Source organism: Carcharodon carcharias, chromosome 22 (assembly GCF_017639515.1).
Source record: "Carcharodon carcharias isolate sCarCar2 chromosome 22, sCarCar2.pri, whole genome shotgun sequence".
Taxonomy (NCBI): Eukaryota; Metazoa; Chordata; class Chondrichthyes; order Lamniformes; family Lamnidae; genus Carcharodon; species Carcharodon carcharias.
In genome coordinates this window covers 24,620,631-24,647,230 of record NC_054488.1, presented here as the reverse complement: position 1 = coordinate 24,647,230, position 26,600 = coordinate 24,620,631, and the positions used below count along the sequence as shown (strand labels likewise).

The 26,600-nt window shown below is 46.6% G+C and overlaps 1 protein-coding gene across 2 annotated transcripts in view; it reads left to right on the top strand.

The window, feature by feature from the left end:
• The window catches only part of LOC121293566 (protein HID1), a 313,025-nt gene that overhangs the window by 47,738 nt on the left and 238,687 nt on the right, over positions 1 to 26,600 (top strand). For both annotated transcript variants that reach the window (XM_041216610.1, XM_041216611.1), the window contains exons 5-9: positions 11,357 to 11,463; positions 12,619 to 12,735; positions 13,499 to 13,721; positions 14,364 to 14,420; positions 20,842 to 20,982. In XM_041216610.1, coding sequence (XP_041072544.1) covers positions 11,357 to 11,463; positions 12,619 to 12,735; positions 13,499 to 13,721; positions 14,364 to 14,420; positions 20,842 to 20,982 — 645 coding nt within the window. The remainder of the gene's footprint in view (positions 1 to 11,356; positions 11,464 to 12,618; positions 12,736 to 13,498; positions 13,722 to 14,363; positions 14,421 to 20,841; positions 20,983 to 26,600) is intronic.

The window sequence follows — 26,600 nt, the reverse complement described above, 5'->3', positions numbered from 1 at the left end:
GAGCGCTCTCCTGTCGGAACGACGGTTGTCGGGGAATGTTGCAGAATATTGGATGCGTCGGAACATATGAATCAAGAGCAGGAGCAGGCGATTTGCTCCCTCAAGTATGCTTCGCATTTAATAAGATTGTGGCTGAACTGATTGTGGCCTCAGCTCCACAAACTGCCTGCTCCTGATATCCTTTATCAAATGAGCACTAAATGCAGGCAATTGCAATGCAAAGTGTGTAAAGTAGGCAGTGTCTGATAGGCATGCAAAACGTTTCCTGCAGCTCTTTCCTGTTGTTAGTCAAGAATCTTATCACCCTCTGCCTTAAAAATATTCAATGACCCTGCCTCCACTGTTCTCTGGGGGAGAGAGTTCCAATGATTCATGACACTCAGAGAAAAATTTTCTCCTCACCTCCATCTTAAATGGGAGACCCCTTATTTTTAAACTGTGTCCCCTAGTTCTAGTCTCTCTCACAAAGAAAAACATTCTTTCAGCATCCACCTTATCAACTCCCCTCAGGATCTTTTATGTTTCAATAAGATTCATTCTTCTGAACTCTAATGGATACAGGCCCAGCCTGTTCCGCTTTTCTTCATAAGATAACCCCCCCACTCCACCATTCCATGAATCAGTCGAGTGAACCTTTGAACTGTTTCTAATGCATTTATATCCTTTCTTAAATAAGGAGACCAAAACTGTACAGTATTCCAGATGTGTTCTCATCAACTGGAGCAGATGTTCCCTACTTTTACATTCCATTCCCCTTACAATAAACGCCAACATTCCATTTGCCTCCAGTCACTTGCTGACCTGCATACTAACTTTGTGTGATTGATATACCAGGGCACCCAGGTCCCTCTGTACCTCAGAGAGTTGCAACCTCTCTCCATTTAAACAATATGCTGCTTTTCTATTCTTCCTGCCAAATTGGACAAGTTCACATTTTCTCTCATTATACTCCATCTGCCAAATTTTTGCCTATTCACTTTACCTATTGTCCTCTTCACAATTCACTTTACTGATAGCCCCGCCTGTTTGATAGATTGAATGAAATAAGTGATGACTGTGACTGTTTTGCTTGGATTGAATCTCAGGGTTGAGACCAAGACATCCCTTTTATTTATTCCTTTAATAGGACAGATCACCAGTTTGGCACTGAGGGCGTGGTAGTAGATGAGCAACCCAAATTCAATCCTGATCATGGCAAGTTGTCAAACTGAATCAAATAAATCTGAATAGGAGGCTTGTTGAAAGGTTTATGGCGTTAAAGGGCATGCAGCTCCAAAGTGAGAAAGCTGATTAAAGAGCAGGAAGCAGAAAGTTCTGGTTAATGAATGCTTTTGGACTGGAAGGATATAAACAATGTCCCTGGGGACACTGTTAAGTCATTGCTCTTCTCAGTGTAGATCAATGGGTTTTGGAAGCACAGGATTAAAAGTTGCAGATGACACAAAAACAAGACTCACAGTTAATAAAAAGGACTTTGTGCATCCAGAGTGTTAATGTACAGGGGTTGGTTGGGTAGATGTCAGGTGAAATTTTAGGCAAAGGTTTGTGAGTTCGTAAGTTTTAAGCTGAGGAAATGTGCAGTAATTGGGCAGGAAGTAGAGGAACTGAGGGATTCAAATTTACAAATCTTTAAAGTGGGTCAGCAAGTTAATAAAACTGTGAAACAAAACTGGGGACCCTAGCTTTTACACATAGAGGCATTGTGTGAAAAATCAAGAGATGATGTTAAGCCTGCACAAATCATTGAATCAGTCCCAGTTAGAATATTAGACCCGATTTTAGATTCCTTGCATTAGGAAGGAGAGGGTTCAGGAGGGAATCATTGGGATGATCCTTGGGATGAGAGGCTTTAATTGTAAGGAGAGACTGGGGGAAACTCTTTTCATTCAATGGGAAAGTCTAATAGACTTGAGATGTTACAGATTATGAGGGGCTTTGATAAGGTAAATAGGGCAAAACTATTTTGTCTGGTTAGTGAGTTGGAAACAAAGGGCATCAATTAAAACATCACCAAAGGGACGAAGAGAATGGTTTGAATAATTTTATCTTTTGTAGAAGTTTATGATGTGGCATACCTGAGTAGAAACAGCGGAGAAAGTAGAATCCAAAAATAACTTTTAAAGGGATAGGAATTTTCAGGCAAAATGTTTGAAATGTCTGAGCAAAGGCTGGGGGTTGGTGCTAAGTGGAGAGCCCTTTAGGAGAGGACCCAATGACCACATCCTTACCAGTAAGGTTATAAGACTGATTATTCAATGTCCGGGTTGGATTTGTCCTGCTTTTTGTGTACAGGATATACCTGGGCAATTTTCCACATTGTTGGGTAGATGCCGGTGTTGTAGCTATACTGGAACAGCTAGGGGTGTGGCAAGTTCTGGAGCACGAGTCTTCAGTACACGGGGAGGTGCCAGAGGACTGGAGAACAGCTAATGTGGTTCTGCTATTCAAGAAGGGTTGTAGAGATAAGCCAGGGAACTACAGGCCAGTGAGTCTCACGTCAATGGTAGGGAAACTATTGGAGAAAGTTCTGAAGGAGAGTAACTATCTCCACTTGGAAAGGCAAGGTTTGATCAGGGATAGTCAGCATGGCTTTGTCAGAGGGAGGTCATGCCTAACAAATTTGATTGAATTTTTTGAGGAGGGGACCAGCGGTGTAGTTGAGGGTAGTGCAGTTGATGTAGTTTATATAGATTTCAGCAAAGTCTTTGACAAGGTCCTACATGGGAGACTTATAAAGAAGGCAAATGCCCATAGGATACAGGGTAATTTGATCAGGTGGATTCAAAATTGGCTTAGTTGTAGGAGGCAGAGGGTGATGACAGAAGGATGCTTTAGTGACTGGAAACCAGTGTCCAGTGGCATACCACAGAGATCTGTGTTGGGTTCCCTATTATTTGTCATTTATATAAACAACATAGATGACTATGTGGGGGTTTGGATTAGTAAGTTTGTGGATGACACAAAGATTGGCTGGGTGGTTAAGAGTGAGGTTGAGTGTCTTGGGTTACAGGAAGATATAGACGGGATGGTCAAATGGGCAGGTAAGTGGCAGATGGAATTTAATCCTGAAAAGTGTGAGGTAATACACTTTGGAAGGAGTAATTTGACAAGGAAGTATTTAATGAAAGGCATGGCACTAGGAAGTTGTGAGGAACAAAGGGACCTTGTTGTGTGTGTCCATAGATCTCTGAAGGCAGAGGGGCACGTTAGTGGGGTGGTGAAAAAGGCAAATGGGGCACTTGCCTTTATCAGTCGAGGCATACATTACAAAAGTAGGGAGGTCATGTTGGAGTTGTATAGAACCTTAGTGAGGCCACAGCTGGAGTACTGTGTGCAGTTCTGGTCGCCACATTATAGGAAGGATGTGATTGCACTGGAGGGGGTGCAGAGGAGATTCACCAGGATGTTGCCTGGGATGAAACATTTAAGTTATGAAGAGAGGTTGGATAGACTTGGGTTATTTTCGTTGGAGCATAGAAGACTGAGGGGCAACCTGATCGAGGTGTACAAGATTATGAGGGGCATGGACAGGGTGGATAAGGAGCAGCTGTTCCCCTTAGTTGAAGGGTCAGTCATAAGGGTACATACGTTCAAAGTGAGGGGCAGGAGGTTTAGGAGGGATGTGAGGAAAAGCTTTTTTACCCAGAGGGTGGTGACGGTCTGGAATGCACTGCCTGGGAGGGTGGTGGAGGCGGATTGCCTCACATCCTTTAAAAAGTACCTGGATGAGCACTTGGCACATCATAACATTCAAGGCTATGGGCCAAGTGCTAGTAAATGGGATTAGGTAGGCAGGTCAGGTGCCTCTCACATGTCAGTGCAGACTCGATGGGCCGAAGGGCCTCTTCTGCATTGTGATTCTGTGATACTATTGTTGGAATATTGTCAGTCTTTGCAGTGTCCAGTGCCTTCAGCCATTTCTTGATACCACGTGGCGTGAATTGAATCGGCTGAAACCTGGCATCTGTGATGCTGGGGACCTCCAGAGGAGGCCGAGATGGATCAAAAGCTCGGCACTTCTGGCTGCAGATTGTTGCAAATGCCCCAGCCTTATCTTTTGCACTGATGTGCTGGGATGCCTGATCATTGAGGATGGGGATATTTGTGGACCTTCCTCCTCCAGTGAGTTGTTTAATTGTCCACCACCAATCATGATTGAATGTGGCAGGACTGCAGAGCTTAGGTCTGATCAGTTGGCCGTGGAATCGCTTAGCCCTGTCTATTACTTGTTGCTAATGCTGTTTGACATGCAAGTAGTCCTATGTTGTAGCTTCACCAGGTTCACCCCTGGCTTGATGGTTATCAGAGAGTGGGGGACATGCCGGGCCATGAGGTTACAGATTGTGGTCAAGTACAATTCTGCTGCTGCTGGTGGCTCACAGTGCCTCATTCTTTTAAGTATGCCTGGTGCTGCTCCTGGCATGCCTACCTGCACTCTTCATTGAACCAGGGTTGATCCCCTGGCTTGATGGTTATCAGAGAGTGGGGGGTTATGGGCCATGAGGTTACAGATTGTGGTCAAGTACAATTCTGCTGCTGCTGGTGGCCCACAGCGCCTCATGGATGCCCAGTCTTAAGTTGCTAGATTGCTAGAAAACTATCCCATTTAGCATGGTGGTAGTGCCACACAACATGATGGAGGGTATCCTCAATATGAAGGCAGGACTTTGTCTCCACAACGACTGTGCGGTGGTCATTCTTACTGATACTGTCATGGACAAATGCATCTGTAGCAGGCAGGTTGGTGAGCTGAAATGTTTTTCCCTCATGTTGGTTCCCTTACCACCTGCCACAGACCCAGTCTATTAGCCGTGTCCTTTAGGACTTGGCCAGCTGGGTCAGTAGTGATGCTACCGAGCCACTCTTGGTGATGGACATTGAAGTCTCCCACCCAGAGTACATCCTGCAGCCTTGCCATCCTCCATGCTTCCTCCAAGTGGTGTTCAAAATGGAGGAGTACTGATTCATCAGCTGAGGCAGGTGGGTGGGTACGTAGTAATCAGCAGGAGATATCCTTGCCCATGTTTGACCTGGTGCCATGAGACTTCAAGGGGTCCGGAGTCGATGTTGAGGACTAACAGAGCAACTCCTTCCCATCTGTATACCACTGCCGCCACCTCTGCTGGGTCTGTCCTGCCGGTGGGATAGGACACACCCAGGGATGGTGATGGTGATGTCTGGGATTAAATACAGTATTTGGAAGACTGAGGCCATTGTTATCTGTCCCCACTCCAAAGCCCATACCCTAGCTGTCAACTCCATCCCTCTCCCTGACAACAGTCTGAGATTAAGCCAGTCTGTTTGCAATCTTGGTGCCACATTTGATCCTGAGATGAGTTTCGGACAACATGTTCGCACCATCACTAAGACCTATTTCCACTTCTGTAACAATGCCTGGCTTCACCCTGTGTCAGCTGCTGCTGAAACCCTCATTCAAGCCTTTCTTACCTTAGACTTGACTATTCCAATGCACTCCTACCTGGTCTCACATATTCTCCCCTCTGTAAACTTGAGCTCACACCTGCTGCCCATGTCCGAACTCACACCAAGTCTCAGTTGTCTATCACCCCTGTGCTTGTTGACCTACTTTGTCTCCCGGTCAAGCAATGTCTTGATTTTAAAATTCTTATCCTTGTTTTCAAATCCTTCCATGGTCTTGTTCCCCGCCCCCCCCATCTCTAATCTCCTCCAGGCCCACAACTGTCCAAGCTTTCTTTGCTCTTTTAAATCTGGCCTCTTGAGCATCCCGATTCTAATCGCTCCACCATTAGTGGCTACGTCTTCCGTTGCCTAGGCCCCTAAGCCACAATGCATCAACCTACATTTTCTATGTACTAATTTCCATTTGCCACTTGTCCCCTAGCCTACCTATGTCCTGTTGTAATCAATTGGTATCAGCCCCACTGATTGCCACACCACCAAGTTTGGTATTCTCATCAAATTTTGAAATTTTGCTCAATATTCCAATATCTAAATCATTTATATGTTTCAAATAAAGCTGTTACATAGATACATAGAAAATAGGAGCAGGGGTAGGCCATTCGGCCCTTCGAGCCTGCTCCGCCATTCATTATGAACATGGCTGATCATCCAACTCAATAGCCTGCTCCCGCTTTCTCCCCGTACCCTTTGATCCCTTTCGCCCCAAGAGCTATATCTAACTCCTTCTTGAAAACATACAATGTTTTGGTCTCAACTACTTTCTGTGGTAACGAATTCCACAGGCTCACCATTCTCTGGGTGAAGAAATTTTTCCTCGTCTCAGTCCTAAATGGTCTACCCAGTATCCTAGACTGTGACCCCTGGTTCTGGACTCCCCCACCATCGGGAACATCCTTCCTGCAACTACCCTGTCTAGCCCTGTTAGAATTTTGTAGGTTTCTATAAGATCCCCCCTCATTCTTCTGAACTCCAGTGAATATAATCCTAACCGACTCAATCTCTTTATATGTCAGTCCCACCATCCCAGGAATCAGTCTGATAAACCTTCGCTGCACTCCCTCTACAGCAAGAATATCCTTCCTCAGATAAGGAGACCAAAACTGCACCCAATATTCCAGACGTGGTCTCACCAAGGCTCTATATAATTGCAGCAAGACATCCCTGCTCCTGTACTTGAATCCTCTGGCTATGAAGGCCAACATACCTTTTGCCTTCTTCACCGCTTGCTGCACTGCATGATTACCTTCAGCGACTGGTGTACAGGGACACCCAGGTCTCGTTGCACATTCCCCTCTTTCAATTTATAGCCTTTCAGATAATAATCTGCCTTCATGTTTTTGCTACCAAAGTGGATAACCTCACATTTTTCCACATTATACTGCACCTGCCATGCGTTTGTCACTCACTCAGCTTGTCCAAATCACACTGAAGCATCTCTGCATGCTCCTCGCAGCTCACCCTCCCACCCAGCTTTGTGTCATCTGCAAATTTGGAGATATTACATTCAGTTCCCTCATCTAAATCATTAATATATATATTGTGAATAGTTGGGGTCCCAGCACCGATCCCTGCGGTACCCCTCTAGTCACTGCCTGCCATTCGGAAAAAGACCCGTTTATTCCTAATCTTTGTTTCTTGTCTGCCAACCAGTTTTCTATCCATCTCAATGCAGTACCCCCAATCCCATGTGCTTTAATTTTACACGCTAATCTCTTATGTGGGACTTTGTTGAAAGCCTTCTGAAAGTCCAAATAAATCACATCCACTGGCTCCCCCTCATCAACTCTACTAGTTACATCCTCGAAAAATTCCAGTAGATATGTCAAGCATGATTTCCCTTTCATAAATCTTTGCTGACTCTGTCCGATTCTGCTACTGTTTTCCAAGTGCTCAGCTATTAAACCTTTTATAATGGACTCTAGAATTTTACCCACCACCGGCGTCAAGCTGACTGGCCTATGATTCCCTGTTTTCTCTCTATCTCCCTTTTTAAATAGTGGGGTTACATTAGCTACCCCCAATCTGTAGGAACTGTCTATAGAATCTTGGAAGATGACCACCAATGCAACCACTATTTCTAGGACCACTTCCTTAAGTATTCTGGGATGTAGATTATCAGGCCCTGGGGATTTATCGACCTTCAATCCCATCAATTTCCCCAACACCATTTCCCTACTAATACTGATTTCTTTCAGTTCCTTGCTCCCACTGAACCCTGTGTTCCCCAACATTTCTGGTATGTTATTTGTGTCTTCCTTTGTGAAGACAGAACCAAAGTATGTATTTAGTTGGTCAGCCATTTCTTTGTTCCCCATTATAAATTCCCCTGTTTCTGACTGTAAGGGACCTAAATTTGTCTTCACCAATCTTTTTCTCTTCACATATGTATAAAAACTGTTAGTTTTTATGTTCTCCACAAGCTCACTCTCCTACTCTATTTCCCCCTTCTTAATCAATCCCTTGGTCCTCCTTTGCTGAATTCTAAAGTGCTTCCAATCCCCAGGTCTGTTGTTTTTTCTGGCCAATTTGTATGCCTCTTCCTTGGATATAATACTATCTCTAATTTCCCTTGTAAGGCATGATTTGGCCAACCTTCCTGTTTTACTTTTGCACCAGGCAGGAATAAATAATTGTTGCAGTTCACCCATGTGCTCTTTGATTGTTTGCCATTGCCTATTCACCATCATCCCTTTAAGTAATATTTCCCAATCCATCATAGCCAACTCGCGCCTCATACCATCGTAGTTTCCTTTATTAAGATTCAGGACCATAGTCTCAGAATCAACTACGTCACTCTCCATCTTGGTGAAGAATTCTATCATATTATGGTCGCTCATCCCCAAGGGGCCTCGCACAACTAGATTGCCAATTATTCCCTTCTCATTACACAATACCCTGTCCAGGATGGCCTGTTCACTTGTATTGGTCCAGAAAACCCTTATACACTCCAGGAATTCCTTCTCTACGGTATTGTTACCAATTTGATTTGCCCAATCTATATACAGATTAAAGTCACCCATAATTACAGATGTTCCTTTATTGCATGCATCTCTAATTTCCTGTTTAATACCATTCCCAACATCACCACTACAGTTTGGGGATCTATATACAACCCCCACTAATGTTTTTTGCCCCTTAGTGTTTCTCAGCTCTACCCATACAGACTCCACATCGTCGGAGCTAATATCTTTCCTCACTATTGTGTTAATTTCCTCTTTAACCAGCAATGCAACTGCACCACCTTTTCCTTTTTGTTCGTCCTTCCTAAACACTGAATACCCCTGGATGTTCAGTTCCCATTCCTGTTCAACCTGCAGCCATGTCTCCTTAATCCAGACTATATCATACCTGTTTACATCTATTTGCGCGGTTAATTGATCCACTTTATTGTGAATGCTCCTCGCCTTAAGGCACAAAGCCATAAGGCTTGTCTTTTTAACATTTCTTGTACCGTTCCCACTATTTTTCACTGAGGCCCTGTTTGATTCTTGCCCTTGATTTCTCAGTCTATCACGTTTCTTATTCCCCTTTCTGTCTTTTGTTCTTGTCCTTGATTCCCCTTCCTCTGACTCCTTGCATAGGTTCCCACCCCCCTGCCATTTTAGTTTAAACCCTCCCCAACTACTCTCGCAAATATTCCCCCTCGGACATCAGTCCCAGTCTGCCCAGGTGTAACCCATCCAGTTTGTACTGGTCCCACCTCCCCCAGAACCGGTCCCAATATCCCAGGAATCTGAAACCCTCTCCCTCACACCATCTCTTCAGCCACGTATTCATGCGATATATCCTGCTATTTCTACACTGACTAGCACTGGCACTGATAGTAATCCTGATATCACTACCTTTGAGGTCCTACTTTTCAACTTACTTCCTAACTCCCAATATTCTGCGTTTAGAGCCTCATCCCTTTTTTTTTACCTATGTCGTTTGTACCAATGTGTACCACGACCACTGGCTGTTCACCCTCCCCTTTCAAAATGTCCTGTAGCTGCTAATTGTGTAACGAGAAAGAATAATTGGCAATCTAGTTGTGCGAGGCCCCTTGGTGATGAGCGACCATAATATAATAGAATTCTTTACCAAGATGGAGAGTGACATAGTTGATTCTGAGACTAGGGTCCTGAATCTTAATAAAGGAAAGTACGATAGTATGAGGCGCGAGTTGTCTATGATGGATTGGGAAACGTTACTTAAAGGGATGACGGTGGATAGACAATGGCAAACATTCAAAGAGCACATCCTTGACCCCTTACAATTGAATCCCCTATAACTATTGCGTTCCCACACTTTTTACTCCTCCCCTGTGCAGCAGAGCCAACTATGGTGCAACAAATTTGGCTGTTGCTGCTTTCCCCTGAGAGGCCATTCCCCCCAACAGTATCCAAAGCGGTATGTCTCTTTTGCAGGGGAATAGCCACAGGAGATTCCTGCACTGCCTGCCTAGTCCTCTTGCTCTGCCTGGTGGTCACCCATTCCCTTCCTACCTGTGGACTCTTAGAGCGGCGGTCACACCACAGGCTATGTGTGCTATCCACGATACTCTCCGCCTCGTGGATGTTCTACAATGTCCCCAGCTGCCGCTCCAGCTCTGAAACCCGGGCTTCCAGGAGCTGCAGCTGGAGACACGTGCTGGCCCCGGGCACTGGAAATGTTATCCTGTTGTCCTAGCATCAACCCTAGGGGAACTTAACTGTCGACCGTCCTCCAGTCACAGCTTTTTTGTTCTTAAGTCAACATTTCATCCAAGTTGACATGAGCCTGAATTTTATTAACCAGCCTTTTAAGTAGTCAAACTCTTTCTTAAAATCCATATAGACAACATCCACTGCATTCCCTTCATCAGCCTTCTCTGTTATTTCATCAAAAATTTCAGTTAGATTAGTCAAGAGCGATTTGCCTTTTACAAATCTGTGCTGGCTCCCTGTAATTAACTGGAACCTCTCCAAATGCTTGTGGATTTTGTTTCCTGGGATTATTGTCTCTTAAACCCTAACCACCACTGAAGTTACACTGACCGGTCTTAATTACTAGGAACGTCCTTGCACCCTTTGTTGAATAAGGGTGTCACATTTGACACTCTCCAATCCTCTGGTAACTTCCCCTATCTGGGGAAGATTGAAAGATCATGGCATCTATCTCCATCCCCACTTCCTACAGCGATCTGGATGCAAGCCATCTGGACCAAGTGACTTATCCAAGCGTAGCCAGCCTTCCCAGTGCATCCTGCCTATTAATTTTCACCCATCCATTACTTCTATGATCTGTGCCTCTGACCAACATTTTGTTGGCATCCTCTTCCTTAATAAACATCTTAGAGGTCGAGTTGAGAGAGAGTGTTGGGGAGCTTGTGCTTGCCATATTGTAGGGCTTTGTTGAGAGTCAGCTCGCTGCAGCATCGTGACCCTGTGTTTGTTTCTCCTCTTGCCAACGCACTGACTCCTGGTGGATGGAGTCACTCACATCAGCTGACCACTGGTCTTTCATCATATGTGAGTCTATTAATGGTGGCAGACTACTTGCCCACTGAGACTCCTAGCTCTCCCAGCACCCACACACGCAGTCCTCTGAGAATGAACTGTACTTCCTATTTTGCTGTCATCTGTAAATCTTGATACCAAGTGTATTTGATGAGACAGTGTAGAGGAATTTACTCTGTATCTAGCCTGTGCTGCTGGCGTTTGATGCTGGCACTGGGTGCCTGTTTTGCAATGTGCCCCATTAAATGCTGGCCGAGCCAGCGACGCCACATCCCATGAACGAATTTTGAAAAATTCCTAGCACTGATGTTACCTCACTGACTGCTGAATACAAGTACATTTCTGATTAATGATGATGGAGGGAGGGGGAGTGGAGTTTGGTGGATTTCATGTAGGATTTCACTCCTGACTCACTGATCTTATTCACCTCTTTTCAGGAGACTGCTGAGGACCTTCACTGTATCGACAGCTGTGAATACATCTGGGAGGCTGGGGTGGGTTTTGCCCACTCTCCACCGCACAACTACATTCATGACCTGAATAGGTGAGGGCATAGCTGCAGTGCTGCTTGATGTACAGGTGTAGGATTGGTTTGATTGTGGCCCATCATCCACGTGTTCTTGGAATCTCCTCCAGGCAGTGCCCAGAGCGGGTAGTGGCCGGTCAGAACAGGCAATGACCAGACTTGACTGGGGCTGGCAGAGAACGGACATGACTAAGGAGGACAGTGTTCAGAGATGAAATCAGCTGTTGGCCACACCCCATTTTCTTGCTCTGGCTGGGGTCAGCTAACTTGGTATTTTTGGTAATGCAAAGGTCATTTCAATAAAACGAAACTTGTGCAGAGCAGAGTCTGTGATGAGTCTTTATTTTTTGTCATCTATTTTGGGATGTGGGTGTTGTTAACAAATCAACTTTTATTGACCATCTGCTTGTACTGAGAGGTTGCAGATGGGCCATGTTCTTGAACCATTGGGGGTAGTTTGATAAACTGAGTGCTAAGCCATTTCACAGGGCCGTTAAGAGTCAAGCACATTGTTGCTGGAGTTACATATAGAACCAGCATGGGTAAAAATGGCAGGTTTCCTTCCCTAATGATTCAGATCGGTTTTTACAACAATTTAAAAGCTTCATACTCACTTTTACTAATTCAGGTTTCCATTTCAAGATTTGCCTTTGAAACTGGATTTAAATTCTTAAACTCCCATAGTGGAATTTGAAATCACACTCTCTGGATTATCAGTTAGTATTTGCTACAATTTGAAAGATTCATTATATAACAAAAAGCATCCACTGTCTTCTCCATTCCGGTCTCCTGACTACAAAAGCTGACTGAATATTGGAGAGAGTGATTTACAAGGATGTTGCCAAGATTGGGAGGATGCATCTATTGGGAAGGATTGAGGAGACAGTAGTTCTTTGGAAAAGAGAAGACCTGGTGGAGGCCAGAGCCTACAAGAGGGGGGAGGGAATAGGGGACAGGGTGGGAAGAAATAAGCAAAATGGGAATTATGGGGTATAAATACCAGCACGGACCTGTGGGCTGAATGGCCTCTTGCCGTGCTGTAAATTAAGTGCTCGGATCAGAGGTTTGAGCCAATTAAACACTGATGGAGTGAAGGGTGAGTTGGATTTGCTGCAGTTTTAAAGTTTGGCATTTCTCTCCCTCCCTCACCCAGCGTTTCTCTTGTTCCCACAGGACGGAGCTCCTGAAGCTGCTGCTGACATGTTTCTCCGAGGCTGTATACCTCCCACCCACCTCGGAGGGGAACGTTCTCAATCCCTGGGTCCAATTCTTCTGCTCAACAGAAAACAGGTGGGGCGCAGGCAGGAAAAACGAGATTCCAAGCATTGTGAGAATGGCGTGATATTCCTGGATATTATGGGTTTTTGTGGTACAGTTCCACTGTCCCCGCTCCCTGTCCCTTCTCTGAAGTCTCTATTTTTGGAATTGCGAGACACGACTATGTTTAGGAGCAGGTGTGATGGACTGTTATGACCTGCACACCCCGCTACCCTTCCTGCCCAAAATGAGGAGGTGGTAATCAACAAGGGTTTAATCCATTAGGATATTTTGAGCTGTTAGCCATGGCTGTCTTGTCTATACGAGACTTAAGCCCATAATCCAGGCTGACACATCAGTGCGGTACCGAGAGACGGCTGTACTGTTGGAGATGCCATCAGTCAGATGAGGAATGGGCAATAAATACTGGCCTTGCCAGTGATGTTCATATCTCATGAACTCCAGCCACTGGAGAATTTTCTCCTGAGCCCCTACTGACCTCTGATGTCAGGGCTGCTTGGTGCCATACTTGGTCAAATTCTGCCTTGCTGTTGAAGGCAGCTACCCTCAACTCTCCTCTGATATTTAGCTGCTGTGTCCTTGTCTGGTTCAAAGCTGTGAAGAGGTCTGTGAATTGCTGAGCAGGTTATTGGTGAGATAGAATCCACTCTATGTGGATTCTACCTGTCCTTCCTTCCCGAATGTTGTATTAGTTCTCAATTAGAAATTCACTGTTTGTACAATTAGTTGCTTTGTAAGCTCTCTCACTCACTCGTAGTTGACTGCTGTGTTTCAGGCATGCGCTGCCGCTGTTTACGTCACTGTTGAACATTGTGTGTGCGTATGACCCTGTGGGATACGGCATCCCATACAACCACCTCCTCTTCTCCGACTACCGGGAGCCCCTGGTGGAGGTGGCTGCCCAGGTCCTCATTGCCACCCTGGACCACGATGCATCCACCAGCCTGAGCCCTTCTGTGGATGGGACCACAACGAGCACTGCCATGGACGACACAGAGGTGAGGCCGCAAGACACAAGCCCCTGCTAAAATCAACCTCTTCACTGCTGACTTGGTGCTTTCAACATGCACAGAGTATTAGGCTTCATATCAAACTATCCTAGCTAGTGACTGCTGTTTCTGTCACAGGGACCAGAGCAGGATTCTGCGCCAACCTGCCACCTCCCCAAACCCCTTGCCCATCTCAAAAGCACATATTGTGTTGGAGAAGATTCCATCAATATGAGTTATTTTCTTGCAGCTCACCTGAGTGGCCAGTGTTTTACCTTGAGCCTCAACTGTGAGTCTCAGCAGGTACCTGACATGTGGAGGGGCAAAGTACAGATCGGGCATGGTCTAATAGAATGCTGGAGTAAGCTTGAAGGGATGAATGGTCTACTTTTGTTTCTATACTGGTTGAAAGATTTTAGGTTTCCTCCCCCCTAACCCAGGAACGTGGAAGTGAGTTGTGCGCTGGTTGGGGTCAAGTCCAGTCAGTTTCCCTCGGGAACCATCTACAATATCATGAATCAGCACCATGTTGGTCAGTACTAACTCACAGGCCTTCAGGAGAGGAAGATTAACTTTAACACGTTGGAAATAATGTTAAATATCCCCAAGTACAGGGTTCAGGTTCCAAACTTTGTTGTTTGTCACTTACAGCCTCCTGGTCCTGAGAATCTGTTTGTCAACTACTTGTCTAGAATACATAGAGAAGAGGTAAGTCCCTTAAATCTTTTACAGCAACATTTTGTTTAAATTCTGGGGAATGCTTATTGCAAGTTATGAGATGAGACTGAAGCTCAGTTAAAGTAACACTGGGAGAGAAGGATAAACCAACTAACAACATGCGAGTTAGACTAGAACCAGCTGTGGATAAAATTCAAGCTAAAATCCATGAGCATTTGGAAGTGTGCAGTTTTGGTTGCCCATAATAACAACAAAAGGATTGCAATCAGGCAGAAATTGGCACCAAGCCAAAGAAGGAGGTACTACAACAGGTGACTAAAAACTGGACCAAAGAGGTAGGTGTTAAAGAGGGCCTTAAAGGAGGAGAGGGGGAAGCAAAGAGGTTTATGGAGGGAGTTCCAGAGCTTAGGGCCTATACGGCTAAAGACAAATGCCAGTGTTGCAGTGAAGGAAGTCAAGAATGTGTAAGAAGCCAGAATTGGAGGCAAGCCGAGCCCGCAGAGGGTTGTGGGGCTAGAGGAGGTAGCAGAGATATGAATCAAGGATTTTGAGGGATTTGAGCTTAAGGATTAGAACTTTAAATCAGACATTGAGATATCAAAAACCTATATAGGTCAGTGAGTTCAGAAATGAGTTAAAGAACAGGACAGGGGAGAGAGGCAAACTAACTCCTTTATTTTTCTCGCTGGCTGTCCATAAGCAGAGGTGTTTTAATTTTTGAAATAGGCTGTGGCATGTTTGCCCAAACCCTTTTCAAATTTGTGAAGTCAATTTTAAAATGACTCACAGCAAACTGTCTTTAGGGTTATATCAGCAGTATTGTTTATTCATACATGCAAACCTGGGGAATGGTCGTTCCAACTACATAAACACAAGCACACAAGAAGGAGATGGAAAAGAAAAGAGGTTTATAACCAGGAATAACTTAAAACAGAAAAAAAAAACGAAGGTAAGAATACCAATTCACATGAATGTCAGAGTTCAGTGAGGGTTCCTTCACATAGGAGTTAAGATTGAGGCGGGCTAAGCTAGCTGAAAGCAGGAGCTGCAGCATTCCTTTAAAGTTGGTGATGACACAGAAGATGAGGTTGGTATCCAGAGATAAAAGCAAAATACTGCGGATGCTGGAAATCTGAAACAAAAACAAAAATAGCTGGAAAAACTCAGCAGTCTGACAGCATCTGTGGAGAGGAAGACAGAGTTAACGTTTTGAGTCTGTATGACTCTTCATCAGAACTGAAGAGAAATAGAAATGAGGTGAAATATAAGCTGTTTAAGGGGGGTGGGATAGGTGGAACTGGATAGAGGGCCAGTGATAGGTGGAGGCAAAGGAGAAATTGCCAAAGATGTCATAGACAACAGGACAAAGGGGTGTTGACGGTGGTGATATTAGCTAAAGGATGTGCTAATGGTGACATTAAGGGTAGAAAGCAGGACGAGCAAGTGACAGATAGCTCTAGTGGGGGTGGGGTGGGTGGAAGGGATCAAAATAGGCTGGAAGGTGGAGATAAAACAACGGATGGAAATAAATTTTAAAATAATAATAGAAATAGGTGGGAAAAGAAAAATATATTAAAAAATATATCATAATTATTAGAAAAAAGGGGATCGGAAAAGGGATGGGATGGAGGAGAGAGTTCACGATTTGAAGTTGTTGAACTCAATGTTAAGTCCGGAAGTGCCTAATCGGAAGATGAGGTGCTGTTCCTCCAGTTTGCATTGAGCTTCACTGGAACGTTGCACCAGGCAAAGGACGGACATGTGGGCATGAGAGCAGGGTGGTGTGTTGAAATGGTAAGCAACAGGTAGGTCGAGAACCTGGCTTCAAGGAGTTTTAGACTTGAGGCAGGCTTAGTTTTCAGCCTGGAATCCGGCTTTGGTGTTGACAGGCTAGATGCTTGCGGACAGACCGAAGGTGTTCCGCAAAGCGGTCACCTAGTCTGCGTTTGGTCTCTCCAATGCAGAGGAGACTGCATTGGGAACAGCGAATGCCGTTGACTAAACTGAGGGAAGTGCAATTGAAATGCTGCTTCACTTGAAAGGAGTATTTGGGCCCTTGAACAGTGAGGAGGGGGGAAGTAAAGGGGCAGGTGTTGCACTTTCTGTGGTTGCATGGGAAGGTGCCGTGGGAGGGGGTTGAGCTGCAGGGGGTGATGGAGGAGTGGACCAGGGTGTCCCGGAGGGAACGGTCCCTATGGAATGCTGATAGGAGGTGAAGGGAAGATGTATTTGGTGGTGGCGTTATGCTGGAGTTGGTGGAAATGGCAGAGGATGATCCTTTGAATGCGGAGGCTGTTGGGGTGATAATTGAGGACAAGGGGGACTCTATCATGGTTCTGGGAGGGAGAGGAAGGTGTGAGGGCGAATGCACGGGAGATGGGACGGTCAATGTTGAGGGCCCTGTCAACCACCGTGGGTGGAAAACCTTGGTTAAGGAAGAAGGAAGACATGTCAGAAGAACTGATTTTGAAAGTGGCATCATCAGAACAGATACGACGGAGGTGAAGGAACTGAGAGAATGGGATGGAGTCCTTACAGGAAGCAGGTATCCAGAGACTTGCTCCGCTTTACAGGCAATGGCAGGAATCTTCTTGAGAACTGGGCTTCAAGGAGTTTTAGACTTGAGGCAGGCTTAGTTGTCAGTCTGGAATCCGGCTTTGGTGTTGACAGGCTGGATATTAACAGCAGACTGCCCTGGCAGTCCAGGAATGTAACAGTAAAACTTTGCAAAGGCTGTAGGAGCTTAGGTCGTGTACTGTTTCCCAGTGATGACTCAGTTTCAGGTAAACAACAGTTTCTTTGTCTCTGGTCAAAATCCATTGTTCATCTTGGGAGATAAATGGTGGCTATTAGTGCCTCTGCAGGTATAACGAGTTTTGATGGCTCTCCTTTTGTTATAAGTCCAGGCTGGGGAGACAAACTGCTGCTCCCTTGTTTTGTTGATTGTAATGGGTACACACAGTGATAGGTGTGAAATTCCACAAGGATAAGGGTTGATCTTTGTCCTGTAGTTAATGTCGGAAGTTTCCGTAATTGTAGCCAACTTGCAAATCATGTGACCTGTAGCAGCCATGTTTTTGGTCCAACAAAGTCTATTTTTTAAATAAGCAGAAAGTAAGGTTTTATTTAAACAGTTAATTATCTATTTTGTTACTTAAGGGCATGACAGGAATAGAACCTGATGCCTATTATAAAGCACATTAATGTTATAGTTAATGTACAGTAAAGATTACCAGATGATGACAGAGATGGGAAGCTAAAGTAATGGCTCTATTTTTGAGGAGAGACTTGAGATGGTGGGAATGTTTCCAGTGGAGCAGAAATAGATAAGAGCAAATTTAATGAAGTTTTTTTATAATTCTGAAGGGTTTTCACAATGACTGGGGACAGAATATTGCCTCTGTTTGGGGAGTTAATAGAAACTAGGAGCAGGAGTAGGCCGTTCGGCCCTTCGAGCCTGCTCCGCCATGCATTATGACATTATGATCTTGGCTGATCATCCAACTCAATAGCTTGCTCCTGCTTTCTCCCCCATACCCTTTGATCCCTTTTGCCCCAAGAGCTATATCTAACTCCTTCTTGAAATCATATAGTGTTTTGGTCTCAACTACTTTCTGTGGTAACGAATTCCACAGGCTCACTACTCTCTGAGTGAAGAAATTTCTCCTCGTCTCAGTCCTAAATGGTCTACCCCATATCCTCAGACTGTGACCCCTGGTTCTGGACTCCCCCGTCATCGGGAACATCCTTCCTGCATCTACCCCGTCTAGTCCTGTTAGAATTTTATAGGTTTCTATGAGATCCTTCTTCATTCTTCTGAACTCCAGCAAATATAATCCTAATCGACTCAATCTCTCCTCATATGTCAATCCCACCATCCCAGAAATCAGTCTGGTAAACCTTCACTGCACTCCCTCTATAGCAAGTACATCCTTCCTCAGATAAGGAGACCAAAACTGCAGACATTATTCCAGGTGTGGTCTCACCAAGGCCCTGTACAATTGCAGCAAGATATCCTTATTCCTGTACTCGAATCCTCTGACTATGAAGGCCAACATACCATTTGCCTTCTTTACCGTCTGCTGTACCTGCATGCTTAACTTCAGCAACTGGTGTACAAGGACACCCAGGTCTCGTTGCACATTCCCCTCTCTCAATTTATAGCCATTCAGATAATAATCTGCCTTCATGTTTTTGCTACCAAAGTGGATAATCTCACATTTATCCACATTATACTGCATCTGCCATGCATTTGTCCACTCACTCAGCTTGTCCAAATAACACAGAAGCATCTCTGCATCCTCCTCACAGCTCACCCTCCCACCCAGCTTTGTGTCATCTGCAAATTTGGAGATATTACATTTAATTCCCTCATCTAAATCATTAATATATATTGTGAATAACTGGGGTCCCAGCACCGATCCCTGCAGTACCCCACCAGTCACTGCCTGCCGTTCGGACAAAGACCCGTTTATTCTGACTCTTTGTTTCCTGTCTTCCAACCAGTTTTCTATCCATCTCAATACACTACCCCCAATCCCATGCGCTTTAATTTTACACGCTAATCTCTTATGTGGGACTTTGTTGAAAGCCTTCTGAAAGTCCAAATAAATCACATCCACTGGCTCCCCCTCATCAACTCTACTAGTTACATACTTGAAAAATTCCAGTAGATTTGTCAAGTATGATTTCCCTTTCATAAATCCATGATGACTCTGTCTGATGTTGCCACTGTTTTCCAAGTGCTCAGCTATTAAATCTTTTACAATGGACTCTAGAGTTTTACCCACGTCTGACGTCAAGCTGACTGGTCTATAATTCCCTGTTTTCTCTCTGCCTCCCTTTTTAAATAGTGGGGTTACATTAGCTACCGTCCAATCTGTTGGAACTGTTCCAGAGTCTATAGCATCTCGGAAGATGACCACCAATGCAACCACTATTTCTAGAGACACTTCCTTAAGTACTCTGGGATATAGATTATCAAACCCCGGGGATTTATCGGCCTTCAATCCCGTCAGTTTCCCCAATACCATTTCCCTACTAATATTGATTTCTTCCTCGCTCTCACTGAACCCTGTGTTCCCCAACATTTCTGGTATGTTATTTGTGTCCTCCTTTGTGAAGACAGAACCAAAGTATATATTTAGTTGGTCAGCCATTTGTTTGTTCCCCATTATAAATTCCCTTGTTTCAGACTGAAAGGGATCTACATTTGCCTTCACCAGTCTTTTTTTCTTCACATACCGATAGAAACTTTTACACTCAGTTTTTATGTTCCCTGCAAGCTTACTCTCATACTCTATTTCCCCCTTCTTAATCAATCCCTTGGTCCTCCTTTGCTGAATTCTAAACTGCTCCAAATCCTTAGGTATGTTGTTTTTTCTGGCTAATTTGTATGCCTCTTCCTTGGATATAATACTATCTCTAATTTCTCTTGTAAGCCATAGTTTGGCCACCTTTCCTGTTTTACTTTTGCGTCAGGCAGGAATAAACAATTGTTGCAGTTCACCCATGTGCTCTTTGAATGTTTGCCATTGCCTATCCACCATCATCCCTTTAAGTAACTTTTCCCAATCCATCATAGCCAACTCGCGTCTCATACCATCGTAGTCGATGAGGAAGGTGAGTTCACCATTACACACAAACAAGAAGACACCTTTTTGTACCTGTGTTCGGCACATGACCATTTATTTGTTTTCAAAAAGGCTTTGCTCAAGATCAAATTCGGATAGGAGAAAGATGTCAGTCACGCTACAGTTCAAATGACATATCTCCTAGTTGTAATAGAACACCGTCATTTGCTATAAGGATGCTGGAGCGTAGTTACCTCTTATTTTGTACACCGGAGAAGGAAGTGAGAGCAAACAGTGCTCATGTCAGTGTGGGTGATAGCACCCTGGGCTCAGTGCTGCATACCAGTATGGGTGATATCGCACAGAGGACAATGCTGGATACCATAGACGATATCACACAGGGGTTAGTGTTGGACACCAGTATGGGTGATATTGCACAGGGCTCATTGCTGGACACCAGTACAGGTACTATCGCATAGGGAACTGTGCTGGATACCATTATGGATGATATTGCACAGGGGCTGTGCTGGACACCAGAACCAGGAATGGGGACCAAGAAAAGCATGAATGTGGAACTACGCAGATTATGAACACCACTGTTCAATTTGCTTTATACTGGAGCTGTCTGGTTTGAATAAGATGGTGTAATAAAAACAGAAAATGGTGGAAAAACTCAGCAGGTCTGGCAGCATTTATGGAGAGAGAAGCAGAGTTGATGTTTTGAGTCCATATGACATCTTCAGAGCTAAAAAGGGTATATGCTGTAATGTTGCAATAAATTGTGCTGTGGCAGGGAGGCTATCTTAAAACTACTCTGACCAACTCAGTGTGTATTTCAGAAAAATTAACGTGATTTCTTTTTATCATTGGTTGCCTAGGATTTCCAGTTCATTCTGAAGGGACTGGCTCGTCTGCTAAATAACCCACTGCTCCAGACCTACCTACCCAACTCTACCAAGAAAATTCAGTTCCATCAGGAGCTGCTGGTTCTCTTCTGGAAACTCTGTGACTTCAACAAGGTGAGAATGCTGTAACTGTACCTGCTGCACACACCGGAATAGACCGGGACTGAAATATACGGTGAGGAGAAATACATGAAGAGAGATTGGATTCATAGCAGCCAGGCTTGATATGTTGTGGCATGTCCTTTACCGGATGTAACTTAGTGAATCAGTTAAAGCTTTATGACAAACCGAGCAGATTTCATGATCATTTTTTTCTGGTTCTAATTCACAAATTACCAAATTTATTCATCTCAGAATTTGGACTGCTGCATCAGAAGTGGCAATCAATGTTTAACTGTTCAAATACAGTAAGTCTTCAGTATAAGTCATTTTGCTTTTAACATTGTTTACTCATTAGGACCTTTTTTTCCAATTTCTGTCATCTGCATCTGGCCACACCTCCCCTGCGCTGCATTCTGGGCCAGCTGCCGCCATGTTTATTTTATTCATTCACGGGATGCGGGCTTCACTGGCTGGGCCAGCATTTATTGCCCATCCCTAGTTGCCCTTGAGAAGGAGGTGGTGAACTTCCTTCTTCAACCACTGCAGCTCATGTGGTGTAGGTAGACCCACAGTGCTGTTAGGGAGGGATCTCCAGGATTTTGACCCAGCTACAGTGAAGGAACGGTGATCTATTTCCAAGTCAGAATGGTGGGTGATTTGGAGGGGAACTTCCAGGTGGTGGTGTTCCCATCTATCTGCTGCCCTTGTCCTTCTAGGTGGCAGGGGTCGTGGGTTTGGAAGGTGCTGTCTAAGGAGCCTTTCTGAAGTGTAGCTTGGAGATGATAGACACTGCTGCTAATCTGCATCGGTGGTAGGGGGAGTGAATGTTCATTGAAGGGGAAAGAGTGGGACAGGAGCGAGGGAGTGTGGGACAGGAGCGAGGGAGGGTGGGAGAGACGGGGACGGGAAGGAGAGAGGGAGGGATGGGGATGAGAAGGAGAGATACAGAGGGAGAGACGGGGCCAGCGTGGAGAAGGAAAGAGAGGGAGAGACGGGGACAGGGTGAAGAAGGAGAGAGAGGGAGAGACGGGGACGTGGTGGAAAAGGAGAGAGAAGCTGGGAAAGGAGAGAGAGAGAGACAGTGTGAGAAAGGAGAGAGACACAAGTTGGGGAAGGAGAGAGAGAGACAGGGTGAGAGAGGAGAGAGAGAGACAGGGTGAGAGAGGAGAGAGAGAGACAGGGTGAGAGAGGAGAGAGAGAGACAGGGTGAGAGAGGAGAGAGAGAGAGACAGGGTGAGAGAGGAGAGAGAGAGAGACAGGGTGAGAGAGGAGAGAGAGAGAGAGACAGGGTGAGAGAGGAGAGAGAGAGAGAGACAGGGTGAGAGAGGAGAGAGAGAGAGAGACAGGGTGAGAGAGGAGAGAGAGAGAGACAGGGTGAGAGAGGAGAGAGAGAGAAAGGGTGAGAGAGGAGAGAGAGAGAGAAAGGGTGAGAGAGGAGAGAGAGAGAGACAGGGTGAGAGAGGAGAGAGAGAGACAGGGTGAGAGAGGAGAGAGAGAGACAGGTTGAGAGAGGAGAGAGAGAGACAGGTTGAGAGAGGAGAGAGAGAGACAGGGTGAGAGAGGAGAGAGACAGGGTGAGAGAGGAGAGAGAGAGACAGGGTGAGAGAGGAGAGAGAGAGACAGGGTGAGAGAGGAGAGAGAGAGACAGGGTGAGAGAGGAGAGAGAGAGACAGGGTGAGAGAGGAGAGAGAGAGACAGGGTGAGAGAGGAGAGAGAGAGACAAGGTGAGAGAGGAGAGAGAGAGACAGGGTGAGAGAGGAGAGAGAGAGACAGGGTGAGAGAGGAGAGAGAGAGACAGGGTGAGAGAGGAGAGAGAGAGACAGGGTGAGAGAGGAGAGAGAGAGAGACAGGGTGAGAGAGGAGAGAGAGAGAGACAGGGTGAGAGAGGAGAGAGAGAGAGACAGGGTGAGAGAGGAGAGAGAGAGAGACAGGGTGAGAGAGGAGAGAGAGAGAGACAGGGTGAGAGAGGAGAGAGAGAGAGACAGGGTGAGAGAGGAGAGAGAGAGAGACAGGGTGAGAGAGGAGAGAGAGAGAGACAGGGTGAGAGAGGAGAGAGAGAGAGACAGGGTGAGAGAGGAGAGAGAGAGAGACAGGGTGAGAGAGGAGAGAGAGAGAGACAGGGTGAGAGAGGAGAGAGAGAGAGACAGGGTGAGAGAGGAGAGAGAGAGAGACAGGGTGAGAGAGGAGAGAGAGAGAGACAGGGTGAGAGAGGAGAGAGAGAGAGACAGGGTGAGAGAGGAGAGAGAGAGAGACAGGGTGAGAGAGGAGAGAGAGAGAGACAGGGTGAGAGAGGAGAGAGAGAGAGACAGGGTGAGAGAGGAGAGAGAGAGAGACAGGGTGAGAGAGGAGAGAGAGAGAGACAGGGTGAGAGAGGAGAGAGAGAGAGACAGGGTGAGAGAGGAGAGAGAGAGAGACAGGGTGAGAGAGGAGAGAGAGAGAGACAGGGTGAGAGAGGAGAGAGAGAGAGACAGGGTGAGAGAGGAGAGAGAGAGAGACAGGGTGAGAGAGGAGAGAGAGAGAGACAGGGTGAGAGAGGAGAGAGAGAGAGACAGGGTGAGAGAGGAGAGAGAGAGAGACAGGGTGAGAGAGGAGAGAGAGAGAGACAGGGTGAGAGAGGAGAGAGAGAGACAGGGTGAGAGAGGAGAGAGAGAGACAGGGTGAGAGAGGAGAGAGAGAGACAGGGTGAGAGAGGAGAGAGAGAGACAGGGTGAGAGAGGAGAGAGAGAGACAGGGTGAGAGAGGAGAGAGAGAGACAGGGTGAGAGAGGAGAGAGAGAGACAGGGTGAGAGAGGAGAGAGAGAGACAGGGTGAGAGAGGAGAGAGAGAGACAGGGTGAGAGAGAGAGACAGGGTGAGAGAGAGAGACAGGGTGAGAGAGGAGAGAGAGAGACAGGGTGGGAAAGGAGAGAGAGTGACACAGGGTGGGAAAGGAGAGAGAGTGACACAGAGTGGGAACGGAGAGAGAGTGACACAGAGTGGGAAAGGAGAGAGAGTGACGCAGGGTGGGAAAGGAGAGAGAGTGACACAGAGTGGGAAAGGAGAGAGAGTGACGCAGAGTGGGAACGGAGAGAGAGTGACACAGAGTGGGAAAGGAGAGAGAGTGACACAGAGTGGGAAAGGAGAGAGAGTGACGCAGAGTGGGAAAGGAGAGAGAGTGACGCAGAGTGGGAAAGGAGAGAGAGTGGCACAGAGTGGGAAAGGAGAGAGAGTGACAGGGTGGGAAAGGAGAGAGAGTGACAGGGTGGGAAAGGAGAGAGAGTGACAGTGGGAAAGGAGAGAGAGTGACACAGAGTGGGAACGGAGAGAGAGAGAGGGACAGGGTGGGAAAAGAGATAGAGAGAGACAGGGTGGGAAAGGAGAGGGAGAGAGAGAGCCACACACACACAAAGGAGAGAGAGAGACGTTGGTTAGGAAAGGAGTGAGATACACACGGTGGGTTAGATGAGAGTGAGAGAGAGAGAGTGTTGGAAAGGAGCAAGAGAGAGACACGGTGGGGAAGGATTGAGATACACAGGGTGGGGGAGGAGAGAGAGAGAGACAGGGTGGGAAAGGAGAGAGAGAGACGGTGACAGAGAAGAGAGAGAGACAGGGTGAGAGAGGAGAGAGAGAGACAGGGTGAGAGAGGAGAGAGAGAGACAGGTTGAGAGAGGAGAGAGAGAGACAGGGTGAGAGGAGAGAGAGAGACAGGGTGAGAGAAGAGAGAGAGAGACAGGGGTTGAGAGAGGAGAGAGAGAGACAGGGTGAGAGAGGAGAGAGAGAGACAGGGTGAGAGAGGAGAGAGAGAGACAGGGTGAGAGAGGAGAGAGAGAGACAGGGTGAGAGAGGAGAGAGAGAGACAGGGTGAGAGAGGAGAGAGAGAGACAGGGTGAGAGAGGAGAGAGAGAGACAGGGTGAGAGAGGAGAGAGAGAGACAGGGTGAGAGAGGAGAGAGAGAGACAGGGTGAGAGAGGAGAGAGAGAGACAGGGTGAGAGAGGAGAGAGAGAGACAGGGTGAGAGAGGAGAGAGAGAGACAGGGTGAGAGAGGAGAGAGAGAGACAGGGTGAGAGAGGAGAGAGAGAGACAGGGTGAGAGAGGAGAGAGAGAGACAGGGTGAGAGAGGAGAGAGAGAGACAGGGTGAGAGAGGAGAGAGAGAGACAGGGTGAGAGAGGAGAGAGAGAGACAGGGTGAGAGAGGAGAGAGAGAGACAGGGTGAGAGAGGAGAGAGAGAGACAGGGTGAGAGAGGAGAGAGAGAGACAGGGTGAGAGAGGAGAGAGAGACAGGGTGAGAGAGGAGAGAGAGAGACAGGGTGAGAGAGGAGAGAGAGAGACAGGGTGAGAGAGGAGAGAGAGAGACAGGGTGAGAGAGGAGAGGGAGAGACAGGGTGAGAGAGGAGAGAGAGAGACAGGGTGAGAGAGGAGAGAGAGAGACAGGGTGAGAGAGGAGAGAGAGAGACAGGGTGAGAGAGGAGAGAAAGAGACAGGGTGAGAGAGGAGAGAGAGAGACAGGGGTTGAGAGAGGAGAGAGAGAGACAGGGTGAGAGAGGAGAGAGAGAGACAGGGTGAGAGAGGAGAGAGAGAGACAGGGTGAGAGAGGAGAGAGAGAGACAGGGTGAGAGAGGAGAGAGAGAGACAGGGTGAGAGAGGAGAGAGAGAGACAGGCTGAGAGAGGAGAGAGACAGGGTGAGAGAGGAGAGTGAGAGACAGGGTGAGAGAGGAGAGTGAGAGAGACAGGGTGAGAGAGGAGAGTGAGAGAGACAGGGTGAGAGAGGAGAGTGAGAGAGACAGGGTGAGAGAGGAGAGTGAGAGAGACAGGGTGAGAGAGGAGAGAGAGAGACAGGGTGAGAGAGGAGAGAGAGAGACAGGGTGAGAGAGGAGAGAGAGAGACAGGGTGAGAGAGGAGAGAGAGTGACAGGGTGGGAAAGGAGAGAGAGTGACAGGGTGGGAAAGGAGAGAGAGTGACAGGGTGGGAAAGGAGAGAGAGTGACAGTGGGAAAGGCGAGAGAGTGGCACAGAGTGGGAACGGAGAGAGAGAGAGGGACAGGGTGGGAAAAGAGATAGAGAGAGACAGGGTGGGAAAGGAGAGGGAGAGAGAGAGCCACACACACACAAAGGAGAGAGAGAGACATTGGTTAGGAAAGGAGATACACACGGTGGGTTAGATGAGAGTGAGAGAGAGAGAGTGTTGGAAAGGAGCAAGAGAGAGACACGGTGGGGAAGGATTGAGATACACAGGGTGGGGGAGGAGAGAGAGAGAGACAGGGTGGGAAAGGAGAGAGAGACAGGGTGGGAAAGGAGAGAGAGAGACGGTGAGAGAGGAGAGAGAGAGACAGGGTGAGAGAGGAGAGAGAGAGACAGGGTGAGAGAGGAGAGAGAGAGACAGGGTGAGAGAGGAGAGAGAGAGACAGGGTGAGAGAGGAGAGAGAGAGACAGGGTGAGAGGAGAGAGAGAGACAGGGTGAGAGAAGAGAGAGAGAGACAGGGGTTGAGAGAGGAGAGAGAGAGACAGGGTGAGAGAGGAGAGAGAGAGACAGGGTGAGAGAGGAGAGAGAGAGACAGGGTGAGAGAGGAGAGAGAGACAGGGTGAAAGAGGAGAGAGAGAGACAGGGTGAGAGAGGAGAGAGAGAGACAGGGTGAGAGAGGAGAGAGAGAGA